Here is an 18,652-nt window from a genome sequence, read left to right on the forward strand (position 1 = left end):
TTTGCTTAAATTTGTTTTACCTTATTAAAGAACCCCCACCCCACCCCCATACAAACTTGTTCATACTTATAAAAATTCTTTTATGCTTGTATAAGTTACAGACTGACCAAGTTACTTCATTATTAATCTATTTTTTCATATTTAGAGTAAAAGATAATGAATAAAAATCAGTAAGAATTTACTAAAAGTTGAAGATTTTAATATTTTCAACACTGATAATGCACAATCAAGAATATCTGCATAAGTTTGAAAGAAGGGCAATTTAAGTCAAAAGAAATTTATAAATACTATTTCTTGAAAGCTAAACAATTCTTCTGCACTCAGTCATAAAAAAGTAGCTTAACTTATTTTAAATTACAGTACATCTTTCAGATAATCTGTAAGAAGGTTATTCCCCAACACAATCATATTACCATGGATACAAAACAACATCAGGCACATTATCTGTACGAGATTACTTCCCTTTCCAAGGCAGTAGTAATAATAATTATTCTTGCATTGTAATGGCTAGTTAGAAGCTACTCTTTGCTCTCTCTCTCACAAGGGTTCAATCAAAGCATGGCAACACAAAACCCGCCCATCTTCATGTATGGTAACTACATTTAGAAATGAGTATGGAACCTGCCTAGTCTTTGAGCATTAAGACCTGGATCATCTGATGCTATTTAATAATGGTACTGCAAAATAAGCTGAATAACCTACTTAAGCTTGACATATTATGGCAATATATCTATAAAGGTAAAAACAAAAGCTATAATATTTGTGATGCCAGACTAGAGATATAATCAAGTATTATAATTGCATGCATGGGATATAAACAGGCCGCCATTATATTTTGAAAATTCAGACTAAGCAGAACACTGCAATATGCTTCAACTTTTACACAACATGCCATTTGATTTAGAGTGGGGAAGCATACTATGTCCTAAACATGCAACAGAAAGCCTGTGAGAGGGTAGTAGCCATGCACTCAGCTTACACTCACTGCTGACCCATGCTGCTGACCCAGGTATGCTGTATAGATTTCATCAATTAAATTTTACATCTTCATGCTCCCTGGCTTTTAAAGGCAGTCAAATTATTGTCCTGTCATTAACTTTACACCAGAATCCACACAATGCACCCATGAAACTTTCATAAATAATGAGCACTAAAAATTTTTTTAATAAAATCTTAGGGTGAATTCTATGGAATATTAAATTTTAAATTCAAACTGAGATTTAAATCTGGTCCCAGAGTGTACACTCTAAACATCCCCTAGAATCCTACATAATAATTTTATGCAATTTAAGGCCGAACACATATCTTACAGAAAGAAAGAATGTTTCAACCTGGGTAGCTCAAGAGGCAGGCTGCCTTAGTGGTCATGCTTCACTAATGGCTTCCCTCTGGTTTGAAAAGTACCCTCACTTTCTTTCTCTAGATTGTATCATTCTTTCTTGCCAAAAGGTAAACATTTGGCCTTTAAATCCTAAGCTATTAGCATTTGCCATAAAAAGCAATAATTAATGTGCACTTCTATCTAGTAAGTCATATGAGAACTTGTTTATCATTTATTATGGAATTTTAAAGATACAGAAACGTTTCAGAACAAACATTTATAGACCCAAGAAGGCTAGCTTAAACAATATGTAGACAGCTAAACTTCACTCAAGAAAACACTATAAACTTGAAAGAATTTAACTAAAAGTGACATTAACCAGAATCTGGAAATCCCAAGGCAATTTAGCATTCTCAAATATATCATTAATGTATTCCCCTACCAAAAAAAATTGCAGTCATTGCCAAAAATGATTTGTTCAAATCTTTTAATGCTGATAGTGGAGTTAGATGATGTTATAATTTGCTTTTCTTCTTGCTCATGGGCAACTGTTTGGTCATAATGATGGAACCAATCCAGTGAACTCTTATTGAAAAATGACACCAGCCTGCATTTCCCTGATTAAGAACAGAGAGACTTGTCTTTTCAGTACCATAAGAATGAGTAAATTGCATTGCATGAACTGTCAACTTTAGCATACTTTAAATAATATTCGAACATATTTGCTGAATGAAATAACTGCAATTGCTAACGACACCAGCTCTTTCAACATATTAAACTACTAAACGAAAAATGATAAACTGCTTTCTAGAAATGTGTAACACATTAATTAATGAATAAAATGTATTACTCTTATTGCAAACTATGGTCAAATTGACGAAAATAGGTTGCCCTCCCGCAGCTTTATCGACTTGTTTTATTTTATCACGCTTTTGTAGCAGCCGACACTTTCGAAATGACTTCCGCTCGCAACAAAGCGACATGGTTGAATAAGACTACTTTTGAAATTTCGTGTGCTAAATAAAAAAAATTGAAAGTCTGTAGACATATGGTGTAGCAAAAAACCTGCTCACCGGTTTGACGTCTCCGTGTGAGCGAGTAAAAATAGGAATTCCCCCTCCCGCAGAAAGACACAACAAGTAGGCAGCCATATCTAAACAAACCACAACGCATGTCCGAGGGAATCATGGGAAGCAACCATGGCGCTGTAGCTCAAAAGAGCTACGTATCTGCCCAAGTTTCAGAAACCTTTTCGGTAAGTGATTCTACATTCTGTTCTGTTTTCTTTACGTTAAACGATTGTGCGTAATTGTCTAAGTCGGTAGTTTAGCATGCTCACTCACGCCGCATCCTGCTTTTGCTTTGTTTTTTTTATCGTGATAACAGTTCGCTTTTCCGACCCGAACACCATTGTTATCAGTGGCTGCATATGTTTCCGATCGTTGCGTGACACTAATTCTTTTGCGGTTTTGCTTGCTTTCTTTAACAACTAGTTTTGCACTCTTGTATATCATGGCTTGTCCACTTCTTCCTGGAAATTTTCCCATTGATAATGAGCTGAGATGCTTAATCTTGGACCCGTATGCAGCCATAGTGTTGCTTTGGTGGACTCATTAGTGTAAGTCTCCTTGTGCGCAATTATTCATTAATAGTAACACTGCTTGAAAGTCTATTGAAATATATCGCCTGCGCCCCGCACCCTGTTATCGATCAGTAAGGGAGATAGGCTTCGAGTACGCACCAAACCAGCGGCTCAGTGTGTTTGCGGCGGTCGGAGGAGCGGCACAAGGTAAGGAAGTTTACGGACTTTGGTGTTTTGTTTCGGCAGTTTTGTGGTATGGTATCGGAGAAAGAGAGTAAGCGAACTGGCGGCCTCAGCTGTGTTGCCAAAGCCAAAAGATGGCACGCGTGGGTTGTCTGTCTTGAGCTTTAGCGTGTGCCCGTGCGTGAATGCGCATTGATTTTTCAGCATCCTCTTATGCGTTTTAAATTCGTCATGGGGGCGCACTGAATCACAAAGAGGCAGATTGGAAGCATGTCAAGCAGCTTTCATTTCTTTAGACAAGTCGCACTGCAAAGAATTTTGTTGTTCTACGCCGTTATTTGATCATAGCATTAAAAAAAAGTCTTTTCATTTGGTTCTTCTTGGGCGTATGGTGCTGATTTTTTTTAAACATAATATATGCTTTAATGTTTGCCTTAAAGAAATGAACTCTGCAAAAAGTGAACAAAGCATCTGGATATTGATTGATTATGAATAAAGCACCGCAGTTCTCATGCTTCTTTAATCAATAGTCGTTTCCTAGAAATAAGAAAAAGTCTTACTCAAAATTAAGGTAGTAGTTAAGTGAACTGTAGTTTCAGAAACTTCACTGAGTTATTTAGTGACAAGGAAACAAATGGCTTAACACTAGATCTTGTGGTGGATATTGTTTCAATATGAGTTATAAGTAGAACTTTATAAATATAGTATCTATTTTGGGGTCTATAAATTGCGTGTTTTGTAACGAAAATATTTGCCGGTGACAGTTTATAGCAACTGCTATCACTTGTCCATTGTTACTTAAAAAGAATTTTATTGTAAGACAGAGCACTCGCGGCACCAGCAAGAAAAGTTCTCGAGCGACAAAGAAAAAGACAAGACTGTTACTGCTAAGATGAACTTAACAGAGTGAGGTAGCACGGCCTCCGCGCATAATGGGACAGTCGTTAGCGCTGTCCTGGCGCTGCAGCCGTGGAGTTCAAGTTCAGGAGCCCAAGTAAGTTCCACACAGAACGGGACTACACACTCACAGGGTGCGCTTGTAGAGTATTGATTTTTGTGGGCCGTAAAATGGAGAGCAATTATTAGCCACGGTATATGCAGGATTGTCGCGTAATTTATTTTAACAAGACTTGATGCCGAGCTTTAGACGTTGGTGCGTGTGAGTCATCGCGACTTCCCCTCCACACTCCCCCCATTTCTTATTTACACACAAAAGGAGCCGCGGCCTCTGTGCTGAGAGAAGTGGGAGGAGGGGGGCCTATCGACTGTCAGTCACTGCCGATGGTCACACTCTGCCAGACAAAGGAGCCTTGAGTAAGCCTGCCTAACAACTTTGTAAGTTTGCCTTTGTTTCCACGTAGATGGCGTGATTCGAATGCGGGTGGCTGATTTTTTTTTTTTCTTAACAAAATGTTTAGTACGTTTATTTTGGGGGTGACGTTCGCTCCGTTCGTGTTACCAGAGTTTTCGAAGTTATCGAGATAAAGTTTTTTTCGAAATTAAGAACCGGAAAATATTACCGTACAGAGGATAAACATTCGAAGTAGTGTGTTAGGTTTCTTTTTCAGTTGTCCACACCTTGGAAGTTACGGCGAGTACACGAAGTCGGTAGCATGGAGGAACTTGAAATTTCAGTATAAGTGAACTTTGACCTGGTATACAGATATTTTTGTCTTAATTAATAAATAGAATGCAGCGGTTATTGATAAGAGATACTGACTATTCATTTTTACAAAGATATCATAGTCGTACATTTTAACCCACAGTTATTAAGTTTTAAAAAAAGTTTCGGCCCACCTCTCCTCCTTCCACCATCACCTTCATTTTGCAGAACTTGGGCTAATAAGCGAAGTAAATACATGCCATACTCTTTTAGGGAGCTTGGAGTTGTGATTAGATTTTGTGTGCGATTTGAAAAGTTTGTGACAGTTTTGTTTGTTAGGAAATTGATTATTTTCTCAGAGAGTACTCTTGTCTGACTGTGCACAACACTGTATGATTAAGTGGCTAACAAGTTTCAGTATTTTTCATAGAAAATGCCCACTTTTCCTTTCTAGATTAAAAAAAATTTCATTCTTTGTGTTCCTGTTGTGCAGTAATTTATACTCCCAAACCTTTCATGTCATGCCACAACATTAGCTGGTGCAAGAGCGTATAAATATCTTATCAACATTCCAGGAATATGATTGTATTTTATTGTAAAGTTTCTAGAGCATTTGCTGACATGGGAATGATATTCATATGAAATCAAGGCCCAGTATGTTACAGAAGTGATTGAAGTTAAAGAAATTTGTGGAGGTGATGGGTTGGATGAGTCACCCCTGTTTATAACGACAGTAGACCAGGATGGTGGAGCGATTCCAGATAATGTGGTGAATAAGCCTTAGTCACCATCAGTGACCAAGAGCAGTCTCCATGTTCTCTCATTTTCTTGGCCACCGGCAGAGCAGAAGCTTAGCGTTTAGTGGTTTCAGTATTCAAACTTTTAGAAGAACTTGCTTGACTTTTATGAAGAAAAAGAGTTCCATGAAAACGTGCTTATGAACACATCAGAATAGAGGTAGGGAGGTAAGTTTGCGTTCAAACAACTACTTTATGTTAAGGTAATTTTTCTCATTTATGACTTGAAAAGATGTTTACATGTATCGGTTGTATGCATGTTGGTAAAGCACACATTTTCTTTTATGAACGATTATTTATAATTTTAGTGGCTATAATGTGTAGTGCAGGATCTTGGAAGATGAATTATCCCCAGCTTTCTTTACAGAGCATTCAGAGTTAGGATTTATTTGAAGTTTTCAATTCTAGAGTTCAATATTCGGTCTAAGCAACCGTTGTACGGAATATGCTATTATTGGTACAGATGATGATATTCACTCCGCCCCCCTTTTTTTAGTCGATGACAATGGATATTCTAGATTGTGAATCTACGTGAGAAAGAATGAGTATGTATGCATGGATTTGTTTAAACATCTGTACTCAACATTTTCGTGGCGATACATGCTTGGCAAGCTGACAGCCTTTGCTGATCACCCCTAAATATTATTTACTTTTTTAAACAGATAAAAACCGTCTCCCTGTGCTTGTAAGAGGATTTAGTCTGTTACAAGACTGAATTGAGTGAGTGTGGTATAGACTAAGATTTTTTTTATTGTAAACTTTATTTACGTCTCCACCAAAAACTGAAAATCCGAGACCAGCCGTTGACGTAGTGAGTTCTCACGTGACAGACATGTGATGGTGTGAGGCTACCGACACCCTTTGTCATTCCCATCGGTAGTGGGAAATAAAGCTTTAATTCTTTCCTCTTCGATCTTCCCCAGGAGTCTACACGTGCGCGCCGGCGCTGAGATGCGAATTTTGACCCTCGTTTATTCAATTCTGAGCCGTGCATTGTTTCAAACCTTAATAAACATTTACAGGGCACCGGTTGACCGACAGGCGGCAAGCGCGAGGAGCGACACGGCGAGAGAAGTAACAATGCGAGCAGACAACAAGCGGAACTCACAGGCTAAATAAAAAGTAGTCTTGGCAGTCCTCGTACCACTTTTTTCCCCCTTTTAAAAAAAAAAAATATTTTTTGTTGGTAGGGGAGGGGGAACCCTTCCATCAAAGCCAATGCGATCCATTGTGTGACTGTCAGTGAGCAAAGATTGCGAGTTTGTTATAGCGTCAGTTACGTCATGAACGACTGCCCGCTGGCGAGCATTATCTGCTCTTGGTGGTTTGTCACACGTCCGAGTTGACATCGGTGATAAAAGTGAAGTGAGGAAACGGAAAGTAAGGAGAATGGAAGAGGGAGATAGAGAGATTTCTTTGTGTGGTTTTCAAGAAGCTGTAACTTGAGTGAAACCGAGGAGAGCGGTAAATCTTGCGAGTCGCAGTCCTGTCGCCGAAGGAGGCTGGGCGACGGGATGGGCGTGAGGATGAAAGGGGGTGGGGAAGGGTGGCCGCGTGCCTGGCCAATCATTAGTGGCAAGGTGGTCCGTGCTTTAATTAATGTAGCCACATTCCTGCTGTATTTCACTTGCTGTACCATAAGTCCGTAGTTTTTCCTGATATAAGCTTAAACAATTTCTTGTTTGGGTTCTGTTTTTTTCAAATGCTGACTAGTGTCATCAACAGTGGTAAAAATCAAGACATCTCGGTCTTGTAGACTCCAACTATATTTTTGGGGGATGTTAACAGTCATTGGCAGCTGTGTGATGTGACAGGTAAGTTTTTGTGACTGTTTTAAAGCGGATTTCGCTCAGGCGCAAAACATCAGAGAAAAAAAAGGTGTACAAAACATTTACAGAATAAAACAGGATGCCGAGGAGGAAATGGCAGCATCCTGAAAGTTTCTTAAGTTACTTGTATCTGAACTACAGCCAAGTACCGCAGAGGGTCAGTTCGTATCGCACGCGCGCGCACATGTACGTACATGCTATAACAAAAGAGAGTTTCAAAAAAAAATTAAGATTTAATTTTCTCTAGCAGATCGTTGCATTTGCTTCATCTCATATCTCCGCTGCGGCGGCGATGTTTGTAAGTAAAATATCTAACGGCCTTTTCACTCGTGCTGGCAGATCTGATTCCTTCCCCTTTCCGCCGACGGGGGCAGAAACATGTCAGGAGGCAATCGCAGATGTAAGCACTGGCTTTTTGTAAGTGGATCATGATCATAATGATGCACAGCGCTTAACTGAAATGTGTTGTCAAGTGAAGATGATTCGTGGTGGGAGGTTATAGCTTACTGGTGTGTGGCATTAACTTGTGGCGCTCCATGTCAACTTCTCGTCGAGTCATGTGGTCACCGTGCTGAATGTCACGCGATTTGTTAACAGGATACGCTGCAAATACAGACAGGACAAGAAACCAGCAGGAGACTGGTGGCGCTGCCAATCGTTTCCCCCAGCTCGGAGGGATGAACGAAAAAAAGAAAAAAAAAAGCATCCCAAACAAACAGAAAGGAGGAGATAAGTTTCCTGAATTATTTCAGAGGACGTGAATGCCTGTAAACTAATAAATCGGCTGTTTGCATAGATTCATGATCCGAGGAGATAATGGAAGATCGATCGGAATTTCACAAGGACATTTTCAGTCCTGGTTGCATCTGTTCTCAGAAGCTGGCATTTGTGCTGCTTCACACGTATATGTGTATTATGAAGCTAAGGTTTTAGGTATACTGTTACTGGATCAGCCAGTAGCCGGTACTGATACATTGGTATTCTTGGTCTGCCTGGTTTTCGAGTGGGCCTATGCCAAAGCAGCTGTAAGTAGATGTAAGTAGATGTAAATAGACCCTCAGGCTATAAGCTATACAGGTATGCTGATGTACTTGAGCTACTAGCCCGACAAACGGGTATTATTAGGATTGTAGGTAGGTAAACATGTATGGCTGTACTGATCTGCTGGAATATCCGAGCCGATGGCATGTTAGTGTGTAGCTGTACTGATATGCCGATATACTTGAGCAGCTAAACCGACAAACAGATATGCGAGAGTAGCTATACTGATATGCTGGTATACCTGGCCAGCGACGAGAGGGACGCCATTCTCAACGATGGTGTAAGACAGGCGGAATGCGGGAGGCTGCGAAGTTGACCAGGGCCGTGGACCCCCGTGTTTGGCCAGCATTTTCCCTTCCGTGGGAGCAAACAAATATATCCTGTTTACTCTGCACGGGGCCAGGGATATACCATACTTGTCCAGCACGCCTTGATTGCCCTGGGGGGTGGAAGGGAGCCTCCGTCTCCCTGGGTTTGACATGTTTTGCTGTTGACTCGTATGTTCACGAGCGCCCCTGTCAGAAAAAGGTAGCATTCAACTGCACTTGTTCCCTTGTATCCTGCGGCAAACAGACCGGCCCCACCGACGCGAGCTTGGCCCCTGGAACGCCGGGATCCCGTGGATCCTGTGGATCCCGCTGTCCACGAGCCCCGGCTAAGGGGAGACGACCTGCCGGAAGTGATTCTTTTCTGACTTTTACTTTGCGCTTTTGACTTTTTGTTTCACTGTCAGCTTGTTTTGCTGGGAGTGGGGAGGGTGGTGGAGGGTGCTCCCTCCACGAGGGTCTTATTCGCTTGTATTGTCATTGAGAAGGGTTGGGTATTCAAGTTAAAGCGAAATAGTAGTTTTCGCAGAACCAAGTAGTCTATAGTAACCTTGCAAACTGTTGGACGACGTACTCATATTTGGCCGGTCATATATAATATGTTTGAGGTCATAACTCCTGAAAGATGTCCATTGCTTCTGTCTCAATTTTTAAGTCATTCTTTTTGGAATAATTTTGAGTACTTAATGCGATATATAGCCTATGAAAGATTAAGTTATTATTCAGTCCGATAGCATCGTCTGAAACCAAAGATATCAGTACACTTGACGTGGCCTTGCTTGTTTAGATTTTTGAATTCAGTGTCAGGACACATTATCGTTACTGCCGTGATAACGAATTTACTTTGTGGTTGATTCTCAGAAGAGTACATCCTGAAAAGAGGTGTGTGTGTTTTTCACGGAAAAGTTAACATCAGACGTATTGCAGTACTTGACAACTGAGCGTACAGCACTGATGTGTGTTGTTTGGTGACAGCAGCGACAGCATCATTTAATCTTTAGTAATTTCCTCTCAGTGGACATTTGAATGAGCTCACGAGCTGTACCTGCAGAAGCGGTTGCTGCCCCGACCTAGTCTTCAGAGTATTATTGTCCGACACTCGCTCACTCTTGCCTGCTTACATGTCCACAAACATTATTAACGAGCAGAGAGTAACACGGTATTAACATCCATTTCTCTTCGCTGCGGCGGAGAAGCCGCTCTAGGTTTTTAACTTTTTTCGTGATGCGCTCCATGTTTATGGGCTGGGCAGGCGGATGAGATTTTACTGGGCGCAGCAGCAGGCATGGGTAGGGGGAGGCCAGGTGGAAGGAGAGAGGGGTGGAATCTTCAATGTCAGAGAGTTCTTGTGACCCGGTCTTGGATAACGTGTCCAGTTTTGCCGGCAACATGGGTGTTTGGTCGTTGATGCCTCGCATCGTTCTGGCGTCTTTGATGAGAAGTTTTAACACGTTCCCACCCACCCCACACACACACGCACACACCCTTCCACCTTTCGCCTTATGACTCTGAGAGAGAGGGTTGGAGTCCGTCATTTCGCGTGTAGTACTTGATGCTCGTGCGTGTGGCCTGTTGGGTCCGTTGGTTCCAGTTTCGATCAGTGTTTTTTTTCTCAGTCATCCGTATTTCGCGATATGATTTAGTACTAGGGAAACAGGGGGACTGATTATTAGAGAGGGAGGGCCTATTGAAAAACTGGATATGGTAGTTAAGCCTTCCTCCTGGTAAGAGAAAATAAGAAAAGGAAGTGTAAATTTTTTTCTGCTTCCAGAGCGGGGGAAAAGGAAAAAACTGATATAAGAACTTTTACTGCAGTAATATGATGAGCATGTTGGCTTTTTCAGATGGTGATTATCTGCCATAAAATAGGTCTTGTGCCATCTTTGATCCACGGCTATTGGCTTTGCAAAATAAAGCAAAATAATAACCTGCCATTTTTGAGACATTCTCCAATAAGAAAGACGAGTAAACTTGGCTTTTCGTGAAGCCGTCATCGTCTACTTATTAAGTTCTTAGAAAAGACTTAGTTTTTGGCTTTTTTGTTTCTATCTGACAGGAAAATCACCTTAGTTCTCACACAAGAGATGTAAGGTTTTTTTTTAATTCCCTTGTTTCATTTGTACCTCGTTTTCGTTTTTACGCCATCGTGGGTGAGTAGACTTCCTTGGCATAAAAATGCCCGATGCATCACGTGTGCAGAATGTATATGATGCATTCAGTTAATGGAAAAGTGTCAAAGGGAGATGATTTAGTAAGGGTGGCTTACCCTGCTACCAGCCAGTGACGAGTGACGAGGTTTCCTGGCCGCGCCGGACTAGCTCCTGCCTCTCTAGTTGCAGGCCTGTACTAAAACATTTAATGTGGCGCAGATCGTAATGCATCCTATTTGTGTGGGAAAGATATTACTACCGGTATGGCACCACAGAATTTTTTAGTGGTGGTTCTAAACTTTTTCTTCATCAGATTGCTGCGTTGAGACATTTGTTGGGTCATGCCGTAAGAGAGAGCTACTTTTAAAAAGTAACATTACAGGTTGTTTGTAACTGATATTCAGATAGATGTGCCTGTGATGAAATGCGTTTTTTTGTATATTTCTACGAAGAAAAACCCCACATGGCATAATTATCTGCATCTCCAGTCGCCTGTGTGTTTCGAAACGATAAGTTATCGCGAACCTCATCTACTCAAGATGGGAGTAGTTGAGCGGAAAGGTAGTTTTGAAAGTTAACATTTAGGACAAATATTTATTTTAAATCAGTTTTGATAAAGATAGTAAAGCCCCATTTCTGGAATGGAATTTCTTTTTTTTCCTCTTTTTTAAACATGAACATGTGATAAAAGAAGATCGCGTATAAATAAATGAAATGCAAGTAATTACTTAAGTACACTTAAAGTTCAGTATCTCTGTCGGGTAGTATTCTTACAGTTCATTATTTCTCGGGTAGTATTCTTAAAACTTCAGTATCTCTGTCAGGAAGTAGTCTTAAAGTTCAGTCCCTGTTTCGGTTGGAAGCAGACGATGTTGCTGAGAGAAATGATCTTCGCAAAGACTTTTAAAGAAGACAGGGGTGCGAACACAGAAATCGTCATTTTCAAGAGAAAGATTGAGCGAGAGAGGCGTAAGTTGCTCAGAGTGTTCATAAATTAAAGCCATATTCTCCTGCGTGCCCTTTACAAAGAAGTATTTTATTTGAAATTGCCCGATAGGTCTTTTCTTCCTTTTAATTCCGAGAAATGTCCTCCTGGCAAAGCCGGAGTTCACTCACGTTTGCTGACAGCGGGCATCATGCTGCGCCGTGAAGAAGAGGGTGAAGGGTGGGAGGCTGGAGGTGGAAGTTGAAGCTTATCTGCAGGCAGGAAGGTCTCCAAGAGCCCGCGAGTGGCAGAAAAGGCAAGGCGGCATGCCCTGATAGATGGGCCGGCTATTGATTGGTTTGCACTAGGGGGACAGGGGACAAAGGGGAGCGGGGTCGGGTTGCCGATCGGAGCATTGATTGGCTGAGGTTTGCTGACAAGGTTGCCAGTGAAGGCGCTTGTTTTTAGAGGCAAGATGGAGCATCCATGCGCCATCATCCTTTGCCTTTCTTTTCGATCCTGTCCTTCTTCTCCTTCAAACTCCACCCCATCCACCCCACGCACCCCCACACACTCACACGCGCGCGCGCGTTTCCCCCATATGTGAATCGTTCTTTTCTCCCCAATCACCCACTATCTTATTTTTCCAAAAACAAAAATTCTAGGGCAGTAAACATTGTGTATCAGTACATATGAACGCGCGTGTGTGTGTAAAGGAGGGAAAGGGTTTATACGTGGATGTTTGAAAAGTAGGGAGGTTAAAGGTTAGAGAAGATAGTAATGTCACCTTTGCGCACCATTCTTTATCTCGCACCTACCCCCATCCATGTCGCTTTGACAGGTCTTTTCCACCCTTTTCCCACTACTTCCCACTACTTCCCACCCACCCTCAACACTCACTCTTTTCTTTCCTGTTTTCTGGAGAGCCGTGATTCACCACTTACAGTGGACTCCGAAATAATACCTACAGTCTTAGTCTCTGTTGCTACTTCCTGTTATCTGTCGCGATTGTCTTACGTTTGTGCGCTAAGGGTGCTGTCTTTGAGAGCCAAGCACTGCACGAAATGCCCACCCTCTCTCCACCCCCCATCCACCCCACGTTCCATGACGGTTTGAAGAGGTAAGAGTTGTTTAGAGTGGCTGTTTGGGGTGTAACTAGTGCGCGCGTCACAGCTAATTTTGCGTGCGTCAAACTGTTTGCCTGATTTTCTTGCCTTCATTTTTTCCCCTTTCTGATCGTGTATTTCGGGTGACATTGATGCTTTCGGGAGGGGTTTGGAGATGCTGCAGAGGGCGCCAGCATCCCTGATGTCGGAGGGTAGGGGAGGGGGATCCGCCAGCGGAAACGTTAGCAGCATTGCGGTCGCGGTGCTACTCTTGTCGTTCTGTGTCACGACGTACGTGGCGATCGTGGAGCAGAGTTGTAGCCCTTGGTGCATTTCTTGGGGTGAGCACCTCACCCGCGGAAGTGATCTTTTTATTATTGTTACGTTGAAAGGAGCAGCGACAGAATGGCTTGCTTTTTGGAACCATCGTCGCAAGCATTCCTGCTTGCATATCCTGCGGGCGACGAGTTTCTTAGAAAAGGCTGGTTTCTCTGCACAAGGAAAAATCTTGCGATACTTTCGTAAACTTTTGTGTTGACAGTGTCATGTGTTAGGTATGTGAGATATAAGGAAACTTTTGTGTGCAGGTGTAACTGCATCTATGCCAGTGGCTTGAAGGGGAAAGAAGTGGGCAAGGATTTTCCTCGTCCATGGGTTATCGTCATGCACCTTGACCCGCATAGATGGCCTTGTGGCAGGTCGTTTGCTTGGCAAGAACGGGTGTGTACAGTACAACTTTAGGGTATTCCATTAAGCCACCAGTACAACTTAAGCATTCTGCATTAAGCCAGAGAAGATAGGGGCAATATTAGTCCTCCTCAATGTCTGGTCAAAAGTCAGCGAATGAAGGGGTGGAGTTGGTTTGTGAGACGTCTTCGCGCGTTCTTTACCTGCAGGTGTGTAAGTCACTGTAAGTGCGTGATAAAAATAAAGGAAGGGTTTTTTTTTTTTTTTTTTGGAGGGGAGGAATTTTCTTTTACCTTACTCGTGAGAAAAATGAACAAAGCAGCAGCACTTTATTAACTTACCGGTCAGCGCAGGTCCTGACAGACAAGAAAATCCATCATATCCCCATATCACTACCACATTTTATTTTCCATCGACAAGTGTGTGTGTGAGAGAGAGTTGGGGTGGGGAATAAAAGTGATTCAGGAAGAAAGAAAAACCTGCTTTTTCCGGTGCTGATGTGTTTAAATCTGTACAAAGAAAAGTCGAGAAGTGGAGAAAGTAAGAGAAGTCGGCTATCTATATTTCAAACACGGACAGAGGTGTACACAGATGTTTTGTACGCTGTACCATTCTCAGCCTCTGTAAGGGGAGGAAGGAGATGCTAGTAGGCACAGTCGCTCGGACGCACGCACACTTACAACAATGTCTGTCTGCCATTCTGTTGTCATCCGGAAGGTCGTCAACAGATCTACTTCATCGCTCTTCGTGATCAGGCGGGACACTTTATGTACACCTTGTGTACACTTTGTGAAGCAGGCTCTGTGTGTTTAGATGAGCGCTTACCTTTTACACCAGTCCCAAGTAAAAACCTATCACGCCATATAAGAACTAGGTTACGTATTTCTTTTTTCTTCTTTTCTCTCCCTTCGCTATGGCCTAAGTCATTTAAAAAAAAGAGCCTTACGAAGCCTCATTGTTTGAAAGTTGAGTATGCCTTCCTGTCAACAATAACTTAAGAGAGGGTCAGAACCGCCACCGCGGAGTATAGAGCGGTAGATATGAAACCCGCATGGCACTTAGATACAGGAAATCCGCTCTTAAGTAAAGTAATTCAGGAAACTTAAGCGCATATTTATCTGACGGTGACTATCACAGCGAGAAAGGTGGGTTTTCTCAGGGGAGGTGGTGATAGAGATTTAAAAGAACCGCTATATGGGTGGCGGTGGGTGGAGGCTAACGGATAACTTGGCGAAAAGGAGGGAGTCGTTGCAGCGGCCCTGTTCCGTCCCACCGCTCCGTGTCTCTGTGTGTGTGTGTGCGCGCGCTCGTCGTGCGTGCGTGCCTCCATGTAGGTATCCGCGCACTTTTGTACTCTCGCACCTGTCATGTCCCTGTTGCTATGGCGGACCGCTTTGTTACGGCAGGCATGCCGAGGGGTTACACCAGGGCTCATGTACAAGTGGCAGCACTGAACACCCTCTGACAGATCGACAGAAGGCCGGGAAGGGGAGGGGGTAGGGTGGCTGGAGGTCTGTATAAGGGGGTGGGGGACAGTGGGAAAAGAGTGGCGTGCTGTGTAGAGACGGTCACCATGTATGTGGGCATACACAAGAGACTTCGAGACTGGTAAGCTTGAAATATGTGCTTTCCTCTGCAGATTTATGAAGTACCGTCTTTTTTTAAAAAACAGAACTTTTTTCCAAGTGAAACTTGTAATCCTTTAAGTTGCATTGCAAGAATGTAAATACAAATATTTAAAATTCACATGTCTTTGTACTGTACCTGTATGTACATTTCCGCGAAAACTGCATGCGGACTGTAAAATGTGTTCATCGGTGTATTTTTTTTTTTGTTGTTGTTGTTGTTGTTGAATGTTTGGACTACAATTTACAACTTTACTTCACGATTTCATGGTATATATGCGGTTTGTCAACACGTTATAGGTATATATATATATGCGGTATGTCAACACATGACTACAAGTTACGGCTGTTATTGCGTGACTGATATATGCGTGGGTTTTTTGGGTTTTTTTTTAAATATTGTACGGTCCGTTGCGAATTCTTCGCCTTGCGTCCGGTGAAGGGCGGCAACGTGCACAGTGGGGTGCCTCGTGACGTCGTAAGTGTACTTGCGGCTCATGCACCCCACCGCCACCCCTCTTTGTCTGGCCCGCCGGTCTCCGGCATTGGTCGTGGTGTGTAGTTCAGCGCTTGGGAGGGGGACATATACCGTTGTCACCAGTTCGCAGCTGGTACTGCACGGTCCTGGTCCTGTCCTCCTTCTGGCTTAGTCTTGCGTGTTTGTGGTTTTTTTTTTTCAAGTTGTAAAGATTGCGTGTAGGGGGAGGGGGCTGTTGAGAAATCGCTTCCAGCTGTACCGAAGAAGCTTGAGGGCAACACCGGTACACTTATCTGTCAAGCGCTTATCTGCTAGCTGGTGTGATTTCCTTAGCGGTGCCTGCGATAAGTTGGTGTTTCACTCGGTAAGTGCCGTAGTTATCATCTGGAAAATATTGTTTTGAAATAAGGAAGAAGACTGTGCGAGATGTAGTCAGGACTGCTTAAATCTCTTGTCTTGGGAGAGGAAAAATTTTGAAGGCCAATCAATCAAAAGATTAACCAAAGTAGAAACAAAAATCGCAACAAGAGTCCGATCGTTTCCGTGAAGCAATCACAACAACTTAGGGCCAGAAAAGACTGCACTGTGATTGAGCCTGCACGCGCACAGTTAACATCACGATTTGCTAGTAGAAAGCGGGTGTGGGTGGCGTGTAGCGGGGGTCGAGGATCCGTAAAGGAGCTGTAGTAAGTCTCCGGAGATGATGGGAGTGTGGAGGGTGCTTGGTTGGAAGTACAGCAGTGGGAGGGGACCAGGTAGTAACGGCCGATGTCATTGGGCAAGACAAGAAGAAGGAGGCTGAGGGGGGAGAGAGAACGCCCGCAGTGACTGGAACTGTCGCGTGGTTGCCCGGGCCACGCGCGCGATTTGCAAGTCAAAGCGCTAAGCAGCGGCAGATGGCGAGATATGAATGTACCCCCATTGACTAGTACCCGGGATATAGTACAGGGAGTTCTCTCCCAGTGTCTCTTATCTACCCTTGGTAGTTCGCGCGCGCGCGTGTGTGTGTGTGTGAGTGTTGTGTGTGTGTGTTGCACAATATATTTCCTGCCCGGCGTCCCAGCAAATCACTAACAAAAGCTTGGGAAGGCAACTCCCCCCCCATACTCCCTCTCCTCCCCCTCCCCCGATCAATAAGCTCGCCGCGCGGCGTACACCCAACCCAACTCGCGCCGCTCCGGTCCGCGCGGTATCGCTAGCATGCTTTGTGGGGCGGCCCCCTCCCCTCTTACACGCTGTATGCAAAAACAGGCCCATGCCCTTTTCTGGTCGCTTGCAGTTTGATTTCTAAGTATGTTGATATGATATAGATGAAAGGCTGGGCCGCGTCGCCAGCATACAGTGTGTGGCGTTGCGTGGCAGGCACCGCAAGCAAGCAGGGCACGCTTGTTCATTGTCCTCGTTTCGGTCAGACTACGTTCACACGGCTTGACAAGTAAGTTGATGCCTTTCTTTTCCAACTTTTTTTTTTCTCTTCGAGTCATGTTCACACAGTTTTAAGACCATTTGTTTAAAGTGGGAATGGGGGTACTTTTTTTTATACTTTTTTTTCTATTTTGGTCGCTGACCGTTAGGTGAAAAATTGGAAATAATATCGATAAGCGGTGTGCGTTTTGTTGACAGTTTTGGAGTAACCTCGATTGGGTCTATTGCTGGAATAGTTGCTGGTTTCTTTTAGGGTGGCATATACAGAATTCTCAGAGAAGGCCAATGGGGATATAAACACAACTAGGAGTAAGAACTGATTACTAATTAACAAGGAGGTCGCTGATCTTTGTTCGTGTTGGGAGAGAGGAATGTGGAAGGGGGAGAGATCGTTTTTCGGTCTCAACGAAACGAAGCCGGAGTTGATGCTGGTGTTGGGGGACGTAGTCGTCATTTCATACCGCATGTGTGGTAGTGCGATTCCTCCCCCTTCCACCACCACTTTTGGTTGCGGTCTCAGAGCGTTCGATCTCGATCGTCAGTCAGTAGCGCTGCAAAACATGTTAGTCACGTGCTCGGTGGAGGAGTTTATTGCGGAGTTCCAGGAAGTGAGGCGTCAAAAACCAAATAAAAAAAAGCAAACCGGCAGTTACATCCCTTATTGCCGTTACTGGAGCCAACTGCGATTCTTGTTTGGAGCTCGGCTCCCAGAAGGCTGCCGCTAGACTCGTGAGTGCGGTCGTAGGGGTTTATGTTTCGTGACGTAAGAAACTGTTTATTTGCCTCTTTATGGTGTGTGTGTCGGCCGACCGCCTTGTTTTGTCAGAGCTAGGGCCGACGCGGCCTTTTGTCTCACGTGTCACCTGGCAGGGCTCGCACGGCAAGCTTTAAGGCTTGAGTGCGCGTGTGTGTGTGTGGGACGAGCAGGACGGACGAGGCGGCCTAGTTTATAGGGCTAGATTTACCGCCGTTACCTACCTCGCTGTACTGATTGGGCACATGGGTTTTGCCACCTGCCTCGGGTATGTCTTTGTTACCTGTTCGGGGTGAGGCAGAGGGTCTGTTTGCATGGGTTATCTAATCTTTGAAGGGTGTGTGTCGGAGAGTTGGAGAAGGTTTGGGGTATAAAGTTAAGGGGTGGGTTGGGTTAGGTTAACACATTTTCGGCGTTCATCAACCTTCATTCGGGCATTAAACTGTTACAACGATATCATTACATGTATCGCTTCCTCGTAGCCAAAGTAACTCAGGGGGGAGAGGAGGAAATCTCGCATGATAGTAAACTATGCCGAGAGCTGCTCATAAACGCGAGGTGTGGTGTGGACGAACTGCGGCCGTGAGGTGAAAGTCTTGAGATTGGCGGCTTGTTGAAAAGTACTTACCTAACCTCTTTCTCACGTCAGCGCAGTCTGTGCCTTGACGGTGGTGATAAACATTCGCGGAAAGAAGTACGAGAGGTGCAAAAGCTACGTGACGTTCATAATGGTGGGAGTGGGGGAGGGTCTTGTTTGATGGTGCCATCGTGGTGCCAGTTGGACTTGAGCATTTGGTGGGCTCCGACGAGCGCGGGCGAG

At 43.7% G+C, this 18,652-nt stretch overlaps 2 protein-coding genes across 8 annotated transcripts in view; one reads left to right on the forward strand and one right to left on the reverse strand.

The window, feature by feature from the left end:
• The window catches only part of LOC112560770 (protein fuzzy homolog), a 63,530-nt gene extending 60,973 nt beyond the window's left edge, over positions 1 to 2,557 (reverse strand). Inside the window, exon 1 of the mRNA XM_025232828.1 lies at positions 2,395 to 2,557. Coding sequence (XP_025088613.1) covers positions 2,395 to 2,472 — 78 coding nt within the window. The 5' untranslated portion in view covers positions 2,473 to 2,557. The remainder of the gene's footprint in view (positions 1 to 2,394) is intronic.
• Positions 2,498 to 18,652, forward strand: part of LOC112560768 — a 66,627-nt gene continuing 50,472 nt past the window's right edge. The window contains exon 1 of one of the 7 annotated variants that reach the window (XM_025232822.1): positions 2,498 to 2,576. The gene's annotated coding sequence lies outside the window, so the exon portion shown is untranslated. Of the gene's footprint in view, positions 2,577 to 2,862; positions 3,111 to 4,086; positions 4,422 to 7,106; positions 7,301 to 14,609; positions 15,159 to 15,474; positions 17,089 to 18,652 lie in introns of those variants that run through there. The other 6 variants (XM_025232819.1, XM_025232827.1, XM_025232821.1 and 3 more) reach the window with 6 other exon arrangements.

This window comes from Pomacea canaliculata, linkage group LG3, assembly GCF_003073045.1.
Source record: "Pomacea canaliculata isolate SZHN2017 linkage group LG3, ASM307304v1, whole genome shotgun sequence".
NCBI classification, from domain to species: Eukaryota; Metazoa; Mollusca; class Gastropoda; order Architaenioglossa; family Ampullariidae; genus Pomacea; species Pomacea canaliculata.